Source organism: Cylas formicarius, unplaced genomic scaffold (assembly GCF_029955315.1).
Source record: "Cylas formicarius isolate icCylForm1 unplaced genomic scaffold, icCylForm1.1 PGA_scaffold_273__1_contigs__length_124999, whole genome shotgun sequence".
NCBI lineage: Eukaryota > Metazoa > Arthropoda > Insecta > Coleoptera > Brentidae > Cylas > Cylas formicarius.
The window spans coordinates 1-20,298 of NW_026844305.1; the positions used below are offsets into that span (position 1 = coordinate 1).

The 20,298-nt window shown below is 37.7% G+C and overlaps 1 protein-coding gene across 1 annotated transcript in view; it reads left to right on the forward strand.

Annotated features, from left to right (window-relative positions):
- Window positions 1-4: 4 nt before the first annotated feature.
- The window catches only part of LOC132697643 (neurogenic locus Notch protein-like), a gene marked incomplete at its 5' end in the record, with an annotated part of 94,658 nt that continues 74,364 nt past the window's right edge, over window positions 5-20,298 (forward strand). Inside the window, 2 exons of the mRNA XM_060663186.1 lie at window positions 5-14; window positions 11,273-11,357. Coding sequence (XP_060519169.1) covers window positions 5-14; window positions 11,273-11,357 — 95 coding nt within the window. The remainder of the gene's footprint in view (window positions 15-11,272; window positions 11,358-20,298) is intronic.

The following is a 20,298-nucleotide window of genomic DNA, read 5'->3' on the forward strand; positions in this document are numbered from 1 at the left end:
ATCCGAAACAACAGGTGTGTTTTGATCGAGGGCTTGCGAGATTGCTTTTGGCTATACGCGCGGGCGCTTTGGCTATTCGGCTATTGAAATTGACATTTTATGGCGCGCGAATCGTCCAGGTGGCCTTAAAAAGAAAAAGAAAAAAAAATCACACGATTTCTTAAAAAATTGTAGACCGTTTCTAAAGTCCGCAATAGTCGACAAAGACTTTCGCACATGTTTGGAATTTTAGATGTACAATTTTTAATGTTTACGCATTTACGATGACGCTTTTTTGCACATTTTAACCACATACCATACCATTAATATCTTCTTAGACCAGTTTTTTGTTTGCAAAAAACGGATTTTAGTAGATTTCAATATAGCTTTTATACAACGTTCATCGTCGATGAAAAACTCAATAAAATAAAAATGCTATACAAAATACAAGAGTAACAATACAATAACCGTGTAAATCTGACAAAATAGTGGTTTAGATAAAGTCCATTTTGAAGTCGACTGGTGCATTTTTCTTGCTTTTGATATTAGTAAACTTTTCCGTCGAAATGTACCGTAGCGGTCCCAAGAACTATCCTTGCGGAATACCGCCGCGACGTGCGGACGGCAGATGTTTTCTAGACGACTAGTACAATCGTTTGCCTCCCCCCTCGTATACCCTACGTCACGGAAGGTAAGAATTATATACACGGAGCGAGACGGACGTTATCCCAAAATCAACCCTCGGGGTGCCTTTTAGGCACGCAGTGCGACGTTGCCGCGGTCGTCGACCCACTTTTCTCAATTTAAATAAAAAAAACACATAAACTCAGGTTTTGAATGACATTTTGGCAGAAAGAATCCAATGGAAAAAATCATTGTTGCCCATGACGTTGCTAGAGTTCCAAGAATAACCTATTCGAGGCCTTATGGTGAAACTAAATCAATAGTCAATGACTTACAGACCAGGGGAAAGCAAAATGATCTTCAACAATCAATCAATTGTTACTCAAATATGTCCCGCCTGTATGACAAAAGTCTTTAAATGGGAATGAGTGTGACGTGTAATGGATAAAAAACCCAATGCTTTCGTCTCGATGTTCTTTGAGTTCCAAGGCAACAATTTACGACTTTCCGGTATTATGGTAAAGCGGAATGAATACTCCATGACATCCAGACAACGAAATCTCGGAATCCCCAAAGAAAACGCATTATTTTCTCGGTTTTTAATTAAAAATAGTCCAAACAAGTAGTTTAATGACTTGTCATAAAAAAATCATTATTCTTTGGCTTTTGTTTTATCAGATAAACGAAATCGGATAGTTCCCCTCTATTTTGACGTCACTAACCTTTTCACAACAAAATGGCAACCGGAGCGATGCCATTTTGAGGTACATACAGTGACTCAGAGCTAAAATGATGAACAAAAACTAACTGGCCTGAATGTATCTTTATTTATTAAAAAAAAAGACAACATCACTCCACCTTTACCGTAGTTTTTAAATTTTTCAATTTTAATTCTTCCTTAGGCTTTATCCATAACCAAATAAGTTTATTTTGGTTTCATCAGAAGTTTCTAGAAATTCAAATCTTCGTCGATATGCATGCTCTCTAGCGAATGCCAAGCTCACGGGTCTATTTCTTCGGCTAATGAAAGGCTTATTTTTGGCAGTTCCACCATGTAAATTATTTTTTCGCAGGATTCGTCGAATTGTTTCGGAGTTGCACCTTTTTCCAAATTGTCTTTCCACCTCGACACACATTTTTGGAGAACTTTTTTTTTGGATAATTCGTTCATCGAAGATCTTATTTGGAGTTTACCTTGACTTATTCTCGACCCTATTTTCGTTACAGTAACGCTCAATGATATGCTGAACATTTATTTACCATTTTTCCTATGTCTCTTTGGTTGTATCCATTTCTGTGATGAGTTATAATTAAATATATGTGGTCTGACGACCCATTTTTTTAAAAAATCGTTTTACTGAAAGGAAACGTGTTTTAATATGTCCAACTAAACAAAAAACAATTGCAGTAATAAATAAAAGTCAAACTTATAAAGAGACATTTAGACCAGTTAGTTTTTGTTATAGTGACCGTATTATTTAAGTTCAGAGTCACTGTAATAAAATTTCGGAAAACAAAGAACGAATAATTCCCTGCAACGTGAGCCACTGGCTCATTCGGTAAAATAAATAGCGATCGTATGTAAAAAATTAAACAAAAATCCGCTAATTGGATGTGTGCATCGAAAACCACTCGCGTTGTTATTAATAATACGTATCCGGCGTTTTCGGAATGTCGAGAAGAAAACGAGCAGATAATACCGAGTGTTTCACACACCACGGCGCGGAAACTGAACAACCGTTACAGTTAGCGGCGCATATCATCTCTCCGCGCGCGTACTGCGAAATTGATTGAGATTCAAGACGAGATATAGATCAAAAGATAATTCGTTCTCGACTATGTGCGGAGCATAGACGCCCCCGAATTGTTAGAGGGCAAAAAACATATCTATTTTAAGTGCCAGTCTCGTCTTATTTCCCAGATGTGGAAACTAGACTCTTCATAACGATTGAGTTCTCAATACTATAGAATAAAAATATATTGCAAGGTTCACTTGGTAGAAGGAAGAATGGGTGTAAGTTCTAAAGTACAGCTTTTATAAGAGTTTTTCTTTAATTTTCTACCAACACAGTTCTGCAATATAATTTAGATCCATTCAATTCAAGAAAAATTCTTGTAAAAGTTGTGCTTTAGAACCTAGATCCATTCCATAAGTATTGCGGAATTATGTTGGCCAAAAATTAAAGAAAAGCTCTTGCAAAAGTTGTACTTTTTAACTTATATCCATTCCAAATATATTGCAGAATTGTGTTGGCAGAAAATTAAAGGAAAACTCTTGAAAAAGTTGTACTTTGAAACTTATATCAATTCAATATATATTGCAGAATTGTGTTGGCAGAAAATTAAAGCAAAACTCTGGTAAAAGTTGTACTTTAGAAATTAGATCCATTCCATATATATTGCGGAATTGTGTTGGCAGAAAATTAAAGAAAAACTCTTGCAAGGGTTGCACTTTGTATCCATGCCGTATATATTTCAGAATTGAGTTGGCAGAAAATTAAAGAAAAACTCTTGCAAAGTTGTACTTTAGAACTTATATCCATTCCAATATATTGCAGAATTGTGTTGGCAAAAAATTAAACAAAAACTCTTGCATAAGTTGTACTTTAGAACTTAGATCCATTCTATATATATTGCGGAATTGTGATGGCAGAAAATTAAAGAAAAACTCTTGCAAAAGTTGTACTTTAGAACTTAGATTCATTCTACATATATTGCGGAATTGTGTTGGCAGAAAATTAAAGAAAAACTCTCTCAAAAGTTGTACTTTATAATTTAGATCTTGCAAAAGTTGTACTTACATCTATTCCATATATATTGCAGAATTGTGTTGACCGAAATTAAAAAAAAAATTCTTGTAAAAGTTGTACTTTAGAACTTTGATCCATTCTTCATTCTACCAAATGAACTTTTCAATACATTTTTATACAAACAGAGGAAATGAAACTAGGTTCTAGCATAATATCGGGGTTTTGCATTACACACAGTGGACAAGGCTCGATACTCGATATTTATTTGGACAAGTCCTCTTTAAGCTTGGCATTACCTAAGGTACTGAAGGTCAGAGTGGACCGATCCTGAAGATGGCGATCGGTCGTGTTTGCGCAGACGGAGGAGAAGTAGGATTAGTGAAAAACGAGAGCTGCTACATTCTTCCCGTTACAAATGCTGCCTCATTAAAATTATTTAAATCTCTCTCGTCTTGTTTTGAGGTGCGATTCGAACCAGTAGAGATCCCAGCGATAAGGTTTAACAAGAGAGAACGTTTTAATTAGCCGATAAGGCATCGCTTCTAGCAGGAAATGTGTTACGTCCGCTGACGTTTGGGCGTATTTAAAGTTATCGAAACGCGCGTCGCTGTGTGTAGTGAAATGTATAAAAGTCATTGGTCGATTTGAGCGACGCGAATTACGCCAAATTCTAAAAAAAGTACCTAGAAGATAATTTAATATTGAAAAAAGTTGGAAAGGAAGAAAATAGACCCGATGGAAATGGTTTGGTTGCACTTAGGGTGAGACAGAGCGCTGAGACAGCGAATAGAACTAATACTCCCAGAGATCGATATCAAGTAAATAAGGAAAATAGTACAAAAATATCTTCTTTTACCAGTGGTCTTTGTGGGATATTCTTTTCTTCTTCGTGTCTCTTAACATCAATATTTTCACTTAGGCATGCATAATGTTACTACGTATGTATGTCTTAGTCAAAATATTGATGTTATGAAAAAACACGAAGAAGAAAAGAATGTCCCATACAGACAACGTCTACAAAAAGATATTCTTGTACTATTTTCCTCATTTACTCGTCCCCAGTAATCAGATATGAGACATTAGCAGACGTTAGCGTAAAACGACCGGAAACGAACATCTAGTTCTATCGTTAGAAGAGCGATCGCAGAGGGCGCCGCTAACGTCGACGGTGGTTGCCCGACACCACCTGTCAGGACCGTTAAAAAGTGTGCATTTCCATCAGAGAGAGACACCACTGCCGGATCTTTATGGGTCGCGGGGAGCGAGGGGAACGTCCCCGTGGCTGCAGCTGCACACACTTTGTATACATACACACACACACACGTCAGTACTCGGCGCTGGGTTGCCACGTGTTGCTGGATTTCTTTGCGATCTGAGTTATGCCGCCGTTTTTATCTTAGATGCCGACTTCGTCCATATTACGCAATATCAGTTTATCCAAATAGACTTTTCGATAGTATTGTCGATATTAGGCTATTTTGCCTCAATTTCCGCGCAGTTTCAAATATTTCGTAATGTGCCGTGAGTTCAATTTATCTTAATGACATTTTAATTGGCTGTAACTATTTGTTTTTAGAGATATCAAGGAAACAAAAAAACGAAATGTAGGGTTAGTAGAAAAGTTTTTTTTCCAAGTGACGTGAAAAACAAAACACTATCAATTTTCTGACATATAAGTGTTTATTCCAATTACAATGATATAAATCGGAAATCTTAACTGAATATAGGTCTTGTTGGTGGTGGTTCCAGATCACCTTCTCCCTCTTCTTCGTCCTCTTGGTGCTCTTCCTCACCCTTTCTTGTTTGTTGTAATATGGCTTCCTGTGTGAAGTCTGCTGTTGTAGGCAAATCCTGATCTATCACCATAAAACCTTGCAACTCCCCACTTGTAAACGTAATTGTTGTTTGAAACTGGTTTATCCATTCGCTTAGTGGCTGATCATCTTCCAAATCCTGTTCGCATTCTGCTGAATTGTTTCTGCTGTAGCCTCTTTCCAAGCTTTACTAATAAAGTTGACTGCATCTAGCATATTAACGGAAAATTTGTATTCGGACTCGACCATTTCCATTAAAATGTTTTTTTCTATATCGACTCTTAAGACTTTTTATTACGCTCTGGTCCATCGGCTGTTATACGCTTGTTGTTTTGGCTGAAAGAAATCCCAATTCAATATTTCGTAGATTTGCAATATGGATGTTAGAGCCAGTAAATAATTATTGGGAACAATTTTATGGTATTTTTTAGAATAAGAGGAATTTAGTTAAACAGATGTGTTTTACTTTTTAGAAAACTGAATTTTAGGACTTTAGTATCGTTAAGGATTCGGCAGGCATCGAAAGCCAATTTTTTCCGAGAGGTTCTTTTTTACGAGGCTTTGCTTGTTGAATTTATAACTTATCACTAATTATCTATCTTTGTTATTGTACATACTCTTTTACGTTACTTGTTTTTTTACTAATTTGGTGAGTTTACTGAATTAAAGGGTTGTGTGTAAAAACACTGCCTTTTATTTCAACGAATCGACGTGTTGCTGAAACGGGTAGTTTTGGTGACGCGACAATGGGGATGTGCAGGGCAGTTATCTAACAGAAGTAATATTTTCTGCATCCTATTTCCGTATCTCCTCTTCAAAAATTTGCGATGTCATCCATGGAGACTTGTTTGCCTTGTAAATGACCGGCAAATGCTTGATGTTCTTAAAACATCGTGGGTTAGTTGATTTTCCAATCATGAATTGGCAGCTACTAACACTGTTATACGTTCTTTAGAAAGTTTTCCATTCACACAATTTTCTCTTCGAAATTTAAGATTTTTATCTGGCGTCATTTTGTAAAAAATACCAGTTTCGTCAGTATGAAAAATATCGTCGGCAGGTTACTTTTCTGCCACGTCTTCTCGAGCCAATCGTTAGTGACGTTTCTCTCGACTTCACGGGCTTCCCCACTTATCTGTCCATAATTTATACCATGTCTCTGTTTAAACTTAGCCAACCAAGCCAAGCTGCAACCTAAGTGCCTAAAAACGCGTTGGAATACTAAAACCGAAAAGCTGCGAAACAATAAAGAGCCACCAGCGAGGGAGTCGATTAGCGTATCCGGGAAATGACTTGGGCAGTAGCGGCAGCACACGTCACGATCAATTTCGGTGTTAAAGTGTCCGAATTGGTTCAAATGCTAGCACGCGGAGGCAATTGTCGCGGCTGCGGCCATCGCGACGGCCAGATTTACTTCCGTCCGATTAATTAGAGCTAGTTGTCGCGCGCAGCCGCCACGGCCGTCGGATCAGAAACGGCGGATACTAGTTTGGACGGTGAAAGTACAGGGCGTCCATCGTACGTGTATAAACATTTGCAAATGCCTGGAGAGTATTGTAAATTACTTCTAAGCGCCACAAAGTATCTGAAAATAATCTCGCTGAAAATAGTGGACCAGGCTGTGATTTATTAGAAGGGGGGGAGGGGGTAGAATCGAAAATTTGTTTGGGCTCCATACACAGCTATGTATTAATCCACTCTGTATAACGAATTTCTCACTCTCCATGTTTTTTTCTCATAATAAGCGATTATGTTGATGCATTTATCGGTATGTATAAAACCATTGTTTCAATCAGTTCTAATTTGACTTAGTGAATATTTTATCTCTAGATGATAAAGTTGCTTTAGTTTGAGAGATTGAACGGAGAGCAAAGAAAAGCGATGTGGGACGTAAATACGGAGTCACACGGTCGACTGTATCCAAGAAAACCAAAATTTGAAGATTTGGATCGGGCAATGTTTCTGATAGCAACGTCTTAAAAATGGACCTATCGTAAAACTAAAAGCAGGCTTCGGATGGATGGTTGAGGAAGTTCAAGCAGAGATGTCGGGGATGTCGCCAGAAACGTCACTAACGACTGAGTATTTTTTACAAAATGACGCTAGATAAAACTTTTAAATTGCGAACCGAAAAGTGAGTCCAAAGACAACTTTTCCATTAATATGCTAGACGCAGTCAACTTTATTAGTAAAGCTTGGAAAGAGGTGACAGTAGAAACAATTCAACATTCCTATCGTCATGCAGGACTTATTACCGTGAACAATTACGTTTACAAGTGAGGAGTTGCAAGATTTTATGGTGATAGATCAGGATTTGCCTACAACTGCACACTTGACATAAGAAGCCATATTACAACAAGCAAGAAAGGGCGAGGAAGAGCACCAAGAGGAAGAAGAAGAAGAAAAAGTTGATCTGCGAGCACCACCATCCATTTAACAAGCCCTATATTCAATTAAACTGCAAACCCAAGTAGATGTTAAAATATGTTAAATATTACAGAACACATATGTGTATTGTTATTTTTCAGTTATTTATAACGAAAAAAAAGCAGTCTCTTCAATTTCGCTATATAGAGGTTCGACCGTACTTCGGAACAGTTGTCAACGTCAGGAAGTATCTGAAACTAATTGTAACCAATAAGTATTATATTTAAGTGGCTTTGTCGGGACTCAAAAGTGACGGAAAGTATTTTGAAAATCTTAGTATCAAATATATCCAATCGTGAAAAGCTTTAGGATAAGGGGGATAATACTTGAAATGTCTTCAATTACTACCAAGAATTCGTAAGTACCGGATAATGTGCCAACAAAAAATAAAAACAATGACCGAAGGGTTTGAAAATGCTCGGGCAGAAGTTGGAAGCTCTGAAAAATTAGAAGCCGGCGTGTAAGGAACATGTGTTGGGGCTGGAACGTATTTTGGAAATCTGTGAAGAATCTGGAAACGAATGCCATGAAGAAATATTTGGAAATCTTTGGAAATATGTGCTGAAAATATTTCTAAAAGTATCCGAACGTAGTAAGTATAATTAAAACTATGAGGTTATGCGTGTATGCTCGAAAAATACTTGGAACTACTGAAAAAAGTTATTTAGAAGTAATTAAAACCTTATGTGAGACCACCAACCACCTGAAAACCAGGAAGTATCTCATAATGGTCGAAGTGAGTAAAAATTACTGGGAGTTGCACGCATAACACTTGGGATTATTCTAGACCGCTGGTAAAAACTTGTCAATACTTGAAAATGCTTCCAGACCAGGAAATATCGTGCCATAGTCCGAGAACCGGGAACTATAAGCCACACGTCGTATCCAATCACGCCAAAATCCCATTTAAGATAGGCGTTCAACATGCTGGCTGTTTAACATTCAGGATGCATGTGGCATCTTCTTATACGCATCCTCCGTACCATATAGGATGATAGGGACTTACGAAAGAAAAAACAAACAATCTGAAAGCTATATACGCGTATTTTTCCGGAACCCGGCCATGTTGTTATTATACCTCTGATTAGACGGAATGCGGTGGTATTCATTGTCGACTCGCTATGTCGAGGCGGTACGTGACTTTTTTGCTAAGTGGCCCGACGACAATTCCAGCAGCAGACGTGTGGGTTTCGGGTTACAGTTTATTGCCGCGAGAGACCGAACAATGGTTGACATTTAAATACGAACCGCGTCTCATAGAATATGTATTTGAGCGGGACACGAGGCACAGAATGTCGAAATTACGACAAGCTAGGTAATTTTCCGCTGGAAATTTTGGAAAATGTTAAAAATCTGGAACAAACTTAAGCAACGTGGGGATATTCCTCAAGGAGATGCACTGGTTCCCATGTGAAAATTTACACTAAAACATTTTGTTACCAGGCCAATTGATCGTCCAATTGGTCCTGAAACCAAAAAAAAAAACACAATTTGCACCAAGTCAAACGCAGCTAACTAACAATCTGGATAAGAATTTACAATTGGATCTGGAAAACTCCTAGTCAAATGTTAATTTATAACAGGGTTCTTGGTAGATTAGAGAAGTAGGAGTATTCCTCAAGAGACTGTTCAGTGGTTGGTAGTGAATTGATAACCAACGGGTGCCGAGTGGAAAGTTAAACTAAAACATGTTTTTAATAAGCGAATTGCTCATTCAATTGATTTTCAACAAAAAAAATGCCTATTAGGCAATCGATGCTGGCTAGCTAGCAGTTTTATGCTTGAAACTGCCGAAAATCTGAAACAAACTTAAACAAGGTGAAGATGTACTGCTTCCCAACAGATACTTTGTGAAAATTTACACTAAAACATTTTGTTACTAAGCCAATTGATCGTCCAATTGTTCCTGAAACCAAAAAAAAAGGACAATACACAATTTGGACCAAGTCAAACGCAGCTAACTGACAATCTGGATAAGAATTTACAACTGGATCTGGAAAACTCAGAGTCAAATGTTAAATTATAACAGGGCTCTTGACAGACAAAAAACTCTTAAATCGAAGCCAGATAGCTAGGCAGTTTTCCTCTGGGTATTTCTGAAAATATCGAAAAGAATGCTTCAGAAATGAAAAACTGTACAGTTTTGCGTCAAAAAGTGAGTAAAAATTGGAAAATAAACAAATAAAAAAATAACCCCAAAAACGGCCTTGTTCGATTGACAAGGGTATATATAGGGTGCTTCAAAACAAATACGAAAAACTTAAGGAGGTGATTCTTTGTAACGAGTAGTTTTTTATATAAACGTTATAAACCATTAGGGAAATATGGCGGAAAAATAATATTTTTATTTTTTATCTTAATAGGTAAAACAGTAAAATAATTACAGAAGCATTTTACTTTTATAAAAACACAGTTTCTGCGTATGCTTTTATTTTTTTCAGATGAAAGAAATGACAAAAACTTTTCGATTGATAGATAGAAACTTTTTCCTCTCTTGCAATTTTTCCGAACAGTTGTGTTTTGTACCATTGTCCGTCTTCTGAGGAATTACATTTTAAAAATAATTTATTAATTAAAATTTCTGAAACAATTTCTTTCACAATCTAACTTAAATAAGAACAGAACAAATCAGCAAGACACCGAAGTGAAATTAGAGTCAATTTTTTGGTGAAATTTGTTGTTGAATACAAAATTCAAACTAATCGAGCAATGTCAAATAAAGCAATTACAAGAAACGCCTTACGGGGTAACATCACTAGATTTCAATTCATTTTAAAAACATTAAAAGAATAATACTGTACGGTCCGTAAAATACCTAATTACCCACCGATCTAGCGTCACTTCACCACGTGAGTTTTGTTTGCCATGAATGGACATTTCCGGGATTTTAACGCACAGGCTTGGGAGCCATCGGATGTTTTTTGGAGATATTTTCCACGCTTTGAATTTTGACGTTTGCCAGTTCTGACGGTCATCTCGGCGAATGTATTCGTGTTGTTTGTCGAAAATGTACCCAAAACTAACGGTCGTAGAAAAAGTATAGTATGCAACACGTTCGGTAAACTTTTTAACTCACCCGTTTATTAAAAACTCGCTCCGCTGCGCTCCGCTCGTGTCAAATAAACTCGTCAGTCAAATACCGTTTACCGCACTTGTTGCGTAATATACTATTTCCGCCGTAATTGTAATTGATCCAGCGTTTATAGAATAATCTATCTTTTATCACTTCCTTGAGTATGTCACATTTATTTTGAAACACCCTGCATAGAAAACGATCATTTTTAAAATCAGAATTTGGTGTTCTATACCTGCCACTCCCTGAAGCGAATTTACAAATGAAGTCCCATTATTACTATGTTTTCGATTTTATCTTTGCAGATAAATTCGCATTAGAACATCTGTGAGCTGATGAATTTTTAACAATTATTTTCAGCAGTCAGATTTAATTTTTGAAAACAATTTTTTTTAGGTTTGACACGGTGAATTTTGAATAATGATACAACTTTTTTTTTCTATTTAATTAAATCGGAATTTGTGGATGGTTGAAAAAATTCCTGGAAATATCAGCACATAAGTTTTTTTTTCTATTTTCAATCATGATGTTGTTGATTGGACAGGAATGATTTATGGGCGAGAGTCCTCAATTTCATCTTAAAAGTAATTCTATTTTCTTTCCAGGATTTGTGTCGTGTTCGCCGAGTCCCTGCAAAAATGGCGGCACCTGTATATCGTCGCCGACGCTGAAAGGAGAAAGTTTCTGCAAGTAAGTTGGGTTTTCTCGTCCCATTTTTCGTCCCGTTGGCGCGTCGCAACATTGTTTTAAGAGCACAAAGCAAACGTAAATCGTCAAGCGGCGACAGGTAAAAAGGACAGCGCGCGGTTCTTTTTTACCCCTTCGGTTCGAAATTCAACATGGGCGTGTTAAAAGGCGACTTCCTCGAGCCACGCATCCTTTGTTTGCTTTGTATAAGAAACCCGTCCGGTCCGATGACTCGAGATGCTCGAGTGACACTCTCAAGAGGTTTTATGGACTTAAACGCGAAGCATATTTCGTACATCTTATAGAAATGTAAAAAAAACGATATCAAACGGCCACATTCGCAGAGCTCTTACTGTCCATTCTCTCCAACCTCCCTCAAAGTTTTAATAACTAGGGAGCAGGCAAATACTTAATAGTCTTTTCCGTGGGGGAAGCATTTCCTAAAACTGAAATATTTCCCAATACTATTTCCACGTAGTTCTCAAATATACCCCTGTATTCCCTATAACCTAATTGTAACTAACGACTGGAAGAACCCTTCTGTTTAGTTGAGTTAATCCTCACAAAATCCCAGCTAAGTTTCCTTTTTAGTGCTCAGGCAAGCAAAAATCTGTTTTTTTACTCCCGTCTGTAAAATGCCTTATTACACACCGATCTAGCGTGCGGGACGCGTCACTTTACCACATCAGTTTGGTTTCCCACGCATCCGAGCCATTTCGGACATTTTCCTGATATTAGCGCACGGGTTTTGGGGAACACTACAAATGATCGAATGTTCAAATTGCGGAAAAGACCGAACGGCGTTCGGCCCCGTTTCGGAAAGCCTCGGTGAGTCTCGTCTCGCGAGGGATTTAGATGTAGCAGACGGTCAAATGGTACACTTTGTAATTTGACAGTCGATACTACATAGGTGTGATCCGAGTACGAATTAGGAAAAGGGTGCTTGTTTTAATGATACAGGATGTACATCGGGCGCTAAATCCGCACAGGACACATCAATTCCTACGCATACGATCAATTTTCCAAAAAAATATAGGTTAATTTTATCGAATATTTTTTATTAACCCGTGAGTATCTTTTGAATATTTTGTTGTCATTATCGTCCCCTATTTTTTACAGCCACCGGCTAAGGTACAAGTTGACGTCTTCACATCAAATTTATGAATGACAACGTCCAAAACAAAATTCATTTTTTAGAAAAATAGGTAGGGTTTACACCTGATAAATAATAAAATAAATAAATAAAAAGAAGTAAATAAAACTTATTAGTTTTGGTTAGTTTTGGTGAGTCTGTCTAACGTATACAGTTAAAAAGAGACAACAATAACAGAACCTATCGGAACTATAAACGAATGGCAACTAGTAACTATTTTGTTTGAATGGCACGAAGTATAGTAATCGGATAATCTGTTATTATTTTTAATTTGTTAAATTGTGACTTTTTCGTGGCGGTCGTAGAAAAAGTATCGTATGCAACACGTTCGGTAAACTTTTTAACTCACTCGTTTATTAAAAACTCGCTCCGCTGCGCTCCGCTCGTGTCAACTAAACTCCTGAAATGCCGTTTTGTTGCGTAATACTGATACTACTCTCGCCCATTGTTGGTATTATTTTAAGGTTGAATTTAGGTAGCGGACATCGGACAGCCAAATTCATTAGGGTCACTTAGGTATCTATTAAACCAAAGTTTCCGCAAACCTGAATTTAGGTGTGGGCTGGCGTCAGACGTTGGTGGGAAAAACCGTAGCGCCTCAGAGAGTTTCCGTTTCCCCTCACTGGTTTACTTTTCGAACGCCCCGTATATACTACGCCGGGTCTGCGTGTAAGCTAATTTTCCTTCTTGCGATCGCAAACGACCGAAACCCTTCACAAAGCGTGGGCTGTCTCCTCGCTGAGGTCAGCGGCTTGGAACCATCGCGAAAGAAACCACACGACACCCCGTATACGACCAACGGTGCAGGCAGTATGGGCGTGCCGCATGCACGCTCGTCCGGGGACCAGATAATAGATAAACCCTTCTTTCCTTCGGCCCACGCGGTACCGCTGGTACGTCGGGTTTTACCTGAGGGCGATCAGTGGCGTTCGGCGCCCGCCGACCGTGGAAACTCGAGATTTTTTTTGACGGATGATGTTGGTATTAGTTTATATAAAAATAATAATAATAATAATAAATAGCCTTTATTAAAATAGAACAAAAAGAATATACCATAATAGAGTTGAACAGGTGGCGAGGTCTAGGAGCGCTAACTAATACAACGTAGGAGAATATTCAGAACTTAACAAGAAAAAAAAAACTAACAAATACAAATAAGTTCCTTAAATCCTCCTAAATCCACAATTTGACAATTTTAAAGAAATCGAAGGAGGATAAATGTAAAAAAAGGAAGAAAGAAAAACATGGACCCTATAAAAAGCAAGGGCAATATTCAAAAACGAGTAAAAGATACCGCGGCTTTTTGTACCCAGTAATTTTATACACCAACGTAGACAGATGCACAAAATACCTTTCAGATAGATCTAACCACTGAGAATACTTGAGTGCCGGCGTTATATGATCTTTTTTTTTGCAATTTTTCTAAGCTGTATTGGTCTTTCAGTTTTAGGGGCCGGCAAGTAGACAACGTCCCCATATCTCAGTAGAGAGAGTATAAGAGAGTCACACAATTTATATCAAATCTCAGTAGATAAGTAGTCTTTATACATGTACTTTCAGTTTCCCGTAGGGCTTCTGCAGTAAATAAGACAAGTGAGAATCAAAAACCAGCTTGCTATCAACAAATACTAAGTTTTTACATTTGCCGACAAATTTAAGCGTAGCACCATCCAAGGAAAGTTCCAGATCATTATACTGGATAATCTTTTTTATGGGCATAAAGACCAACCTGGGTCTTGGAATTAATTAAATTTCTATACTCTAGAAATCACTTCAAGATCCTCATTTACGCCATTTATGACCTCTTTGACCGCATACTAATTCTTAAGTCACTGATATTTAGGTGCCTAGAGAAGTCAGAGGTGTAAATAGAGAACAATAAAGGTCCCAAAATGCTGCCCTGCGGAACTCCCCTTAGAATTGGCAGCAAAGTCAGACACCGCTAATCCCAACGTAAGCCTCTGTCGGTAACTTTTCATAATAGTAATAGCGGTGTCGGTTAAACCGAAGAACTTTAATTTTAAAATAAGAAGACTATGATTTAAGGTATCGGAGGCTTTGCTATAATCCAACAAAATCAAACAAGTATTTCTTGACGCATCCTTGGCCCTAAAAAGGTCACCAGTGACTTAAGCAGTGCTGTGGTCGTACTGTGCCCACGCCTAAACTCCCATTGGGAGGCAGGCAAAACTATGTTAGTATACCCAACCCGGGGTCCACACACAAATCAAATTATACGTCTAAATATTATAAAATGAAATAAAAAATTAAGTATACTTATAATATAAATAAGATCGTTCCAAAGACTCATTTTTTTTTTTAAATTTAATAGTCAATATATGCCTAGTTTAAAGTGCTAGATATCAAGTTTTTAACATTTATTGGTAAGGGGCTACAGTAAGTCAACAAGTCCCGGCTACGGGGTTTCATGACATATTTTGCGAGTAACTAACGAGTCAAAAAAAATTTTTATTATATCTATAAAGAAATACATACAAATGCGTACCAAGTACATCTTCTGACTCAGAAGACGAAGATTTGTCACGTGGAGTAGATGGTTTGGAACTATTTTCGTTGAAGAGAAATCTGCGGCCATCTTTGACTTCTCCCTCTTTATTTTTCTCAGACTTCCTTTTCTTACATGGACGCTTCTTTCTTTTGGCAGTTTCTAGTTCTTCTTGAATCGCTTGTTTTATAGGCGTATCTGTTAAATCAACCGTTTTCTTCTCGTCTTCCAGGTATTTTTCCGAGCATCTGCTTTTTGACTCAGGACTCAACATTTTGTAATCTGGCTTTCCCGTTTGTCAACAGTTTGTAGTTGCATTATCTTTATCGACTCATTGTCATTTGAAGTAGACTGTTCATTTATCATTTGCTGTAGTAGTTTGATCATTTAATCCACTGCCATTTGTGGTAGATGTCTTTTCGTTGGGTAAATCCTCATTTACGTTTGTAGGGTCAGGTCTATCTGTACATAGGAAGGTAGAAAGCACCAAAGAAAATTTGCTGTTCTTTAAAAACCAGCCAGTATATTTGCTGATGCAGTAGCTAAGGGTAAAGCTTGTTTCACAATTCCGGGGATATCGTATATTGATAATATTTTGTCTGGAGTGGCCCATAAATGCTCCTATCTAAGGGCTGCAGCTTATGGGAGCAATGGGGAGGAAATGATAAAACTCTAACCTCATTCTCTTTACAAACATCCAACGCTGGTATGGATAAGTGGTAATCATGATTGTTAAGCAGTAAAAGAGTCAGTCTTTCCTTGCAACACCTCATGATCAACGAAGTGTTTAATAAATTTAACAAAATGGTGCTCCTTCATCCATCTTCTAAACTTGCAAAAAACTTGGTTACAGTGGTTTTGTTAAACGCCGTTGCTCGTGATAAACTCGTGGCTTGTGGATATCTCAAGGACAAACTTCTATGCCTCTTAATAAACGAAGAGACCTGGTCCTGCCATTTTAATGTATTAATGGTGATAGGTCACGTAAAGAATGAAATAGAATCCAGTAAACTATAGTCCATATATGACATTTCTACAAAATATTATTAAATAGCAATCAGGCAGAACTTAGTGAGTGAAAAAAAAAAAGTTAGAGCAAAAATATTTACTTACCGTCGATGATGATGCGATGATATTTGCCGACTACTTCGATACTTCGACCTATTAATATCATGAATGACAGAATAGTATCCATACGCTTCGCCAGACCTAATATCAACGACATCTGACGATTATTACAAGAGTCATTAACATTTGGTCAACCGACTCCATTAGTCACCTCTAGTTTTTCAATATAGAACCGATCGCGCTGCATACAGGGTGTTCCTTAATGGTGTGTCAACGAAACACTAAAAACGGAATAAAAACTTAGTTAAGTTATGTTAAGTCAACGACAATGACGTTTATAAATTATAAATTAGTATCTTCAAAAATGAAATGATGAAAAAATGTCCGGCGTATCATTTTTTTTCTCGAAAATATATCTTACGCACCATGGACGGACGCTACTTACTACTTACCAAATTTTATGAAAATAATCACAATCGTTTATTATATAATTAAAAAAAATGTTTCTTCTTTGTTGCTTCAGTATTGAAGGAACGCCCTGTATACGCGCCAAACGCCTGATCGTCCCGTGTTGATCGGCCTTTATCGATATTTCAAAGGATTAAGCCGGTAATCCCGAGCAAAGAGCAACAACATTTTATCTCGTTTCTTCCGAAAGTGCCTCGCCGTGGCATAAATCACAGGATTTTCAACCACGTATAGAGTCTTTTTGCGTTCGTACACTATTAACACTTCAATTACTCTCGGCGACTTATTAGTCAACACATGTCTCCGTAAGATAATAACCATACGCTTTTAATTTATATTAAAACTACGCGTTTTATAACGCTTGGGTCACACATATGGCCGGCATGTGGGCCCTATCTGCGTAGCATCCTCGCAACATGTGTTTTTTCCGTAGTCTTAGTTTTTTTTCCTGGGGAAGCCATTTCCCGAATATTATTCGGTAGGCTCTAGCCCAATAATTTGAACTATATGCTTTGTTAAACCGAAAATAAATTAATTTTTACTTTTAGTCTTTGAAGCATACTGTATTAGGGATATTAGCACTGAAAAGTTTATTGTTGAAAAATTTCCGACCTTACAATGATACAAGACATTTTTATCATTTTTTTTTCCACATAGTCTCCTTGGAACTCTATAAACTTCTTCCAACGATGCTCCCATCTCTTTAACCTGTCCGAATAGTACCCAGCATTTTTCTCCGTTCACGAAGGTGATTGCCTCCTCATTCGACGAAAATCTAGGCCCTCCGAGCGCGGTTTTCAGATAAGGGAACAAAAAGAAGTCGCTTGGGGCTAGATCCGGTGAGTAAGGAAGATGGTCAAGCAGTTCAAACCGGAATTCGTGGATCTCTTGGTGAGACAGGATTTCTTTTGCAAATGTGGTCGTTTTTCCGTAATTTCTCTCCTTAACTTGACAAGTAATGATGCGTAGTATGCTCCTGCCATGGTTTTTCCTTTTAAGATGACTCCATGGTCATTCAGTTTTTGCTGCACTAAAAACCGTCCTTCTAAAATGGCTAAAACTTTGGTAACTATCAAGAGATGTACGGTTACGATCTGTAGACTTCGGTGCAGAAGATAAATTTATGGTACTTCTAAGATGCAGCCTAATGTATAATGTATAATAAGTATAATCTCATCTCCCCTCTCTGTTTCCCCTTCTCTTTTCAAGTGGCAAAAAAAATGTTGAATAGAAATGTATGAATATACTGTTTTTTTGTCTACAGTATGAACAAAAAACATCAAATTGATATCACATTTATGATTGCTAAAAGGCGTTTAATGTGCTGCTTTGAGAATTCCAGTTTCCTCCATTGGCGCTTAATACCTAAAAGAAAATATAAACACCGTTTTAGGCGTATTTCAAGCGGAATGCGGTGATGCCAAGCTTGGGAATAATATCAATAATGATCAGTTTTTGTTGCCATTGACTTGGCAGTTCTTGAGCTGGCGACTTCAAATTTAGGTACCAGAACTTTGCTGGTAGATGGCGTTATTATCACAAACGAAAACTTGAGCTTGATGGTTTGGGGAGACGAGTGGATTTTTGTTCTTGATTTACAAGGGGGTGGAGTTAAGTTTTCGTCGACGTCTCCATTGGTCTGTTTCCTGTAGACTTAAAGCCACTAGTCCGTACTAGTACCAACCTCGCGTCGCACCGTTATTAATCGAAGGCTTCATCAAAACATACGGACGAAATGCTCGTTATAATCTACAAAATCATAATTTAAATGTAAATAACAAGAGCATATCAAATCGGGTAAGGTATTACGGGAGATCTTTCTCCGCGACGTTGCCAAGCGTCGCTGGTTAGCACCGCGGGCCACGAAAAAAGGCGGTTGGTTGTTCTAGCGACGGGACGAAGACACCAGCGAACTGGCAACGCCGCTTCTTAGACTTGACTGGGCCTCGTGGGAACAGGTACACGGGCACAACGTCTTCGTCTCAACCATTTCCGCCTGCACGCGGGTCCGCATGGGCGTGACGAAGACCGAATCATATGCGCGGTCCTTCGCGGCCGCGGCTGCGGTTTGTAGGCGACGTTGCCATGTTGCGAAAAGCTGCGAAGTTTTGGCACAGTTCATTGTTTATTAAATGAATTTTTAAAGGTTTTCGCTGTTACGCCAGTGAATTTTAGGTGAACTCCGATGTCAAAATTTTACCACAGAAGAAGACCGCTAGTAATGATGCTTATTGTATTTCTCTTGTTTATTTATATAAATGCACAAGATTATTTGGCTTTTTCAAAAAAAATTTAAAATACAAATGGAAAAATGTTAATTTTTCTTTTTAATTTTTTGTGACAGCCGAATAATACCAAAATACAGATCTATGTTTTCATTTTTGCTCAAATATTGTTATACAGCGCGTCCAAGATAGATAAAAAGAAGTCTGTCATTTAATTAAATAAATTAAATTAAATTAAAAAATTTACGGTTAAGGTTACTGACCTGCTGTTTACTAAACAATTCCGAATATACTCCAAAAAAACAAAACGATTTCGTTTTTATTTTTTTCTGGTGTTATTTAAAGAGATATAAATATAAATACAGTCGGCACTTTTTGAGCTCTACAAGATATCGTTGAGAGATTTTAAGTACGATGTTTCGCTTGGTCGATATCATCATCATCATCATCAGCTTTGTTTATTCATATGGGTCGTTGAAAAAACTGCGCCATGTATTAAATCGCATTCTTTTAACGAATACAGCCAACCATGTGCGGCGATATTTATTGCATTTTTAATGGGTTGGGATTTGGGTTTTTTTTTCGATGTATAGAACTTTAAGTTGGCATTACTGTTCAAGATGGCGACCGATTTAACAGCTGTCAAGTGATTTATTCTCAGTTTGGTTTGGCAATTCATCATGAATTCATCAAGTAAGGCGTAGATTCGTCGAATGGAGCCAAAACGAGATTGCCGTTGTTCCCGACTTTCATAAGCGAATTTTGTTTAGCGATGAAGCGCACTTCTGGTTGAATGGCTACGTCAACAAACAAAACTGCCGCATTTGGAGCGAAGTTAATCCTCAAGTGTATGTCGAAACACCGTTACATCCAGTAAAACTGACTGTTTGGTGCGCTTTATGGGCTGGTGGAATCATTGGTCCGTAGTTCTTCAAGAACGATTATGGCCAGAACGTTACAGTCAATGGTGATCGGTATAGAGCTATGATTACTAATTCAACAAGACGGCGCAACATGTCACACAGCTCGTGCCACAATCGATTTATTGGTGACCGCCTAATTTCACGTTTTGGACCTGTGAATTGGCCTCCAAGATATTGTGATTTAACACCACTAGACTACTTTCTGTCCACAAACGCTTGACCATTTGGAAGACAACATTCGCCGTGTTATTGCCGATATACGGCCACAAATGTTGGAAAAAGTCATCGAAAATTGGACGTCCAGATTGGACTACATCCGCGCCATCCGTGGCGGTCATATGCCAGAAATCATATTTAAAATGTAATGCCACAAGATTATCTTTCGGATAAATAAAATTCATGTCAATCGAATAATCCATCGTTGTTTTATTGCAACTTAAAGTTCTATACATAAAAAAAACACCCCTTATGTACGGTTTCCAATATCTTCACGAAAGACATCTTTATCTTGAACACATTGTTTAATATCATATGATATAAATGGAATACTTTATATACTATATATACAGGGTGTTCGCGAACTCAGACCATGTATATGCAA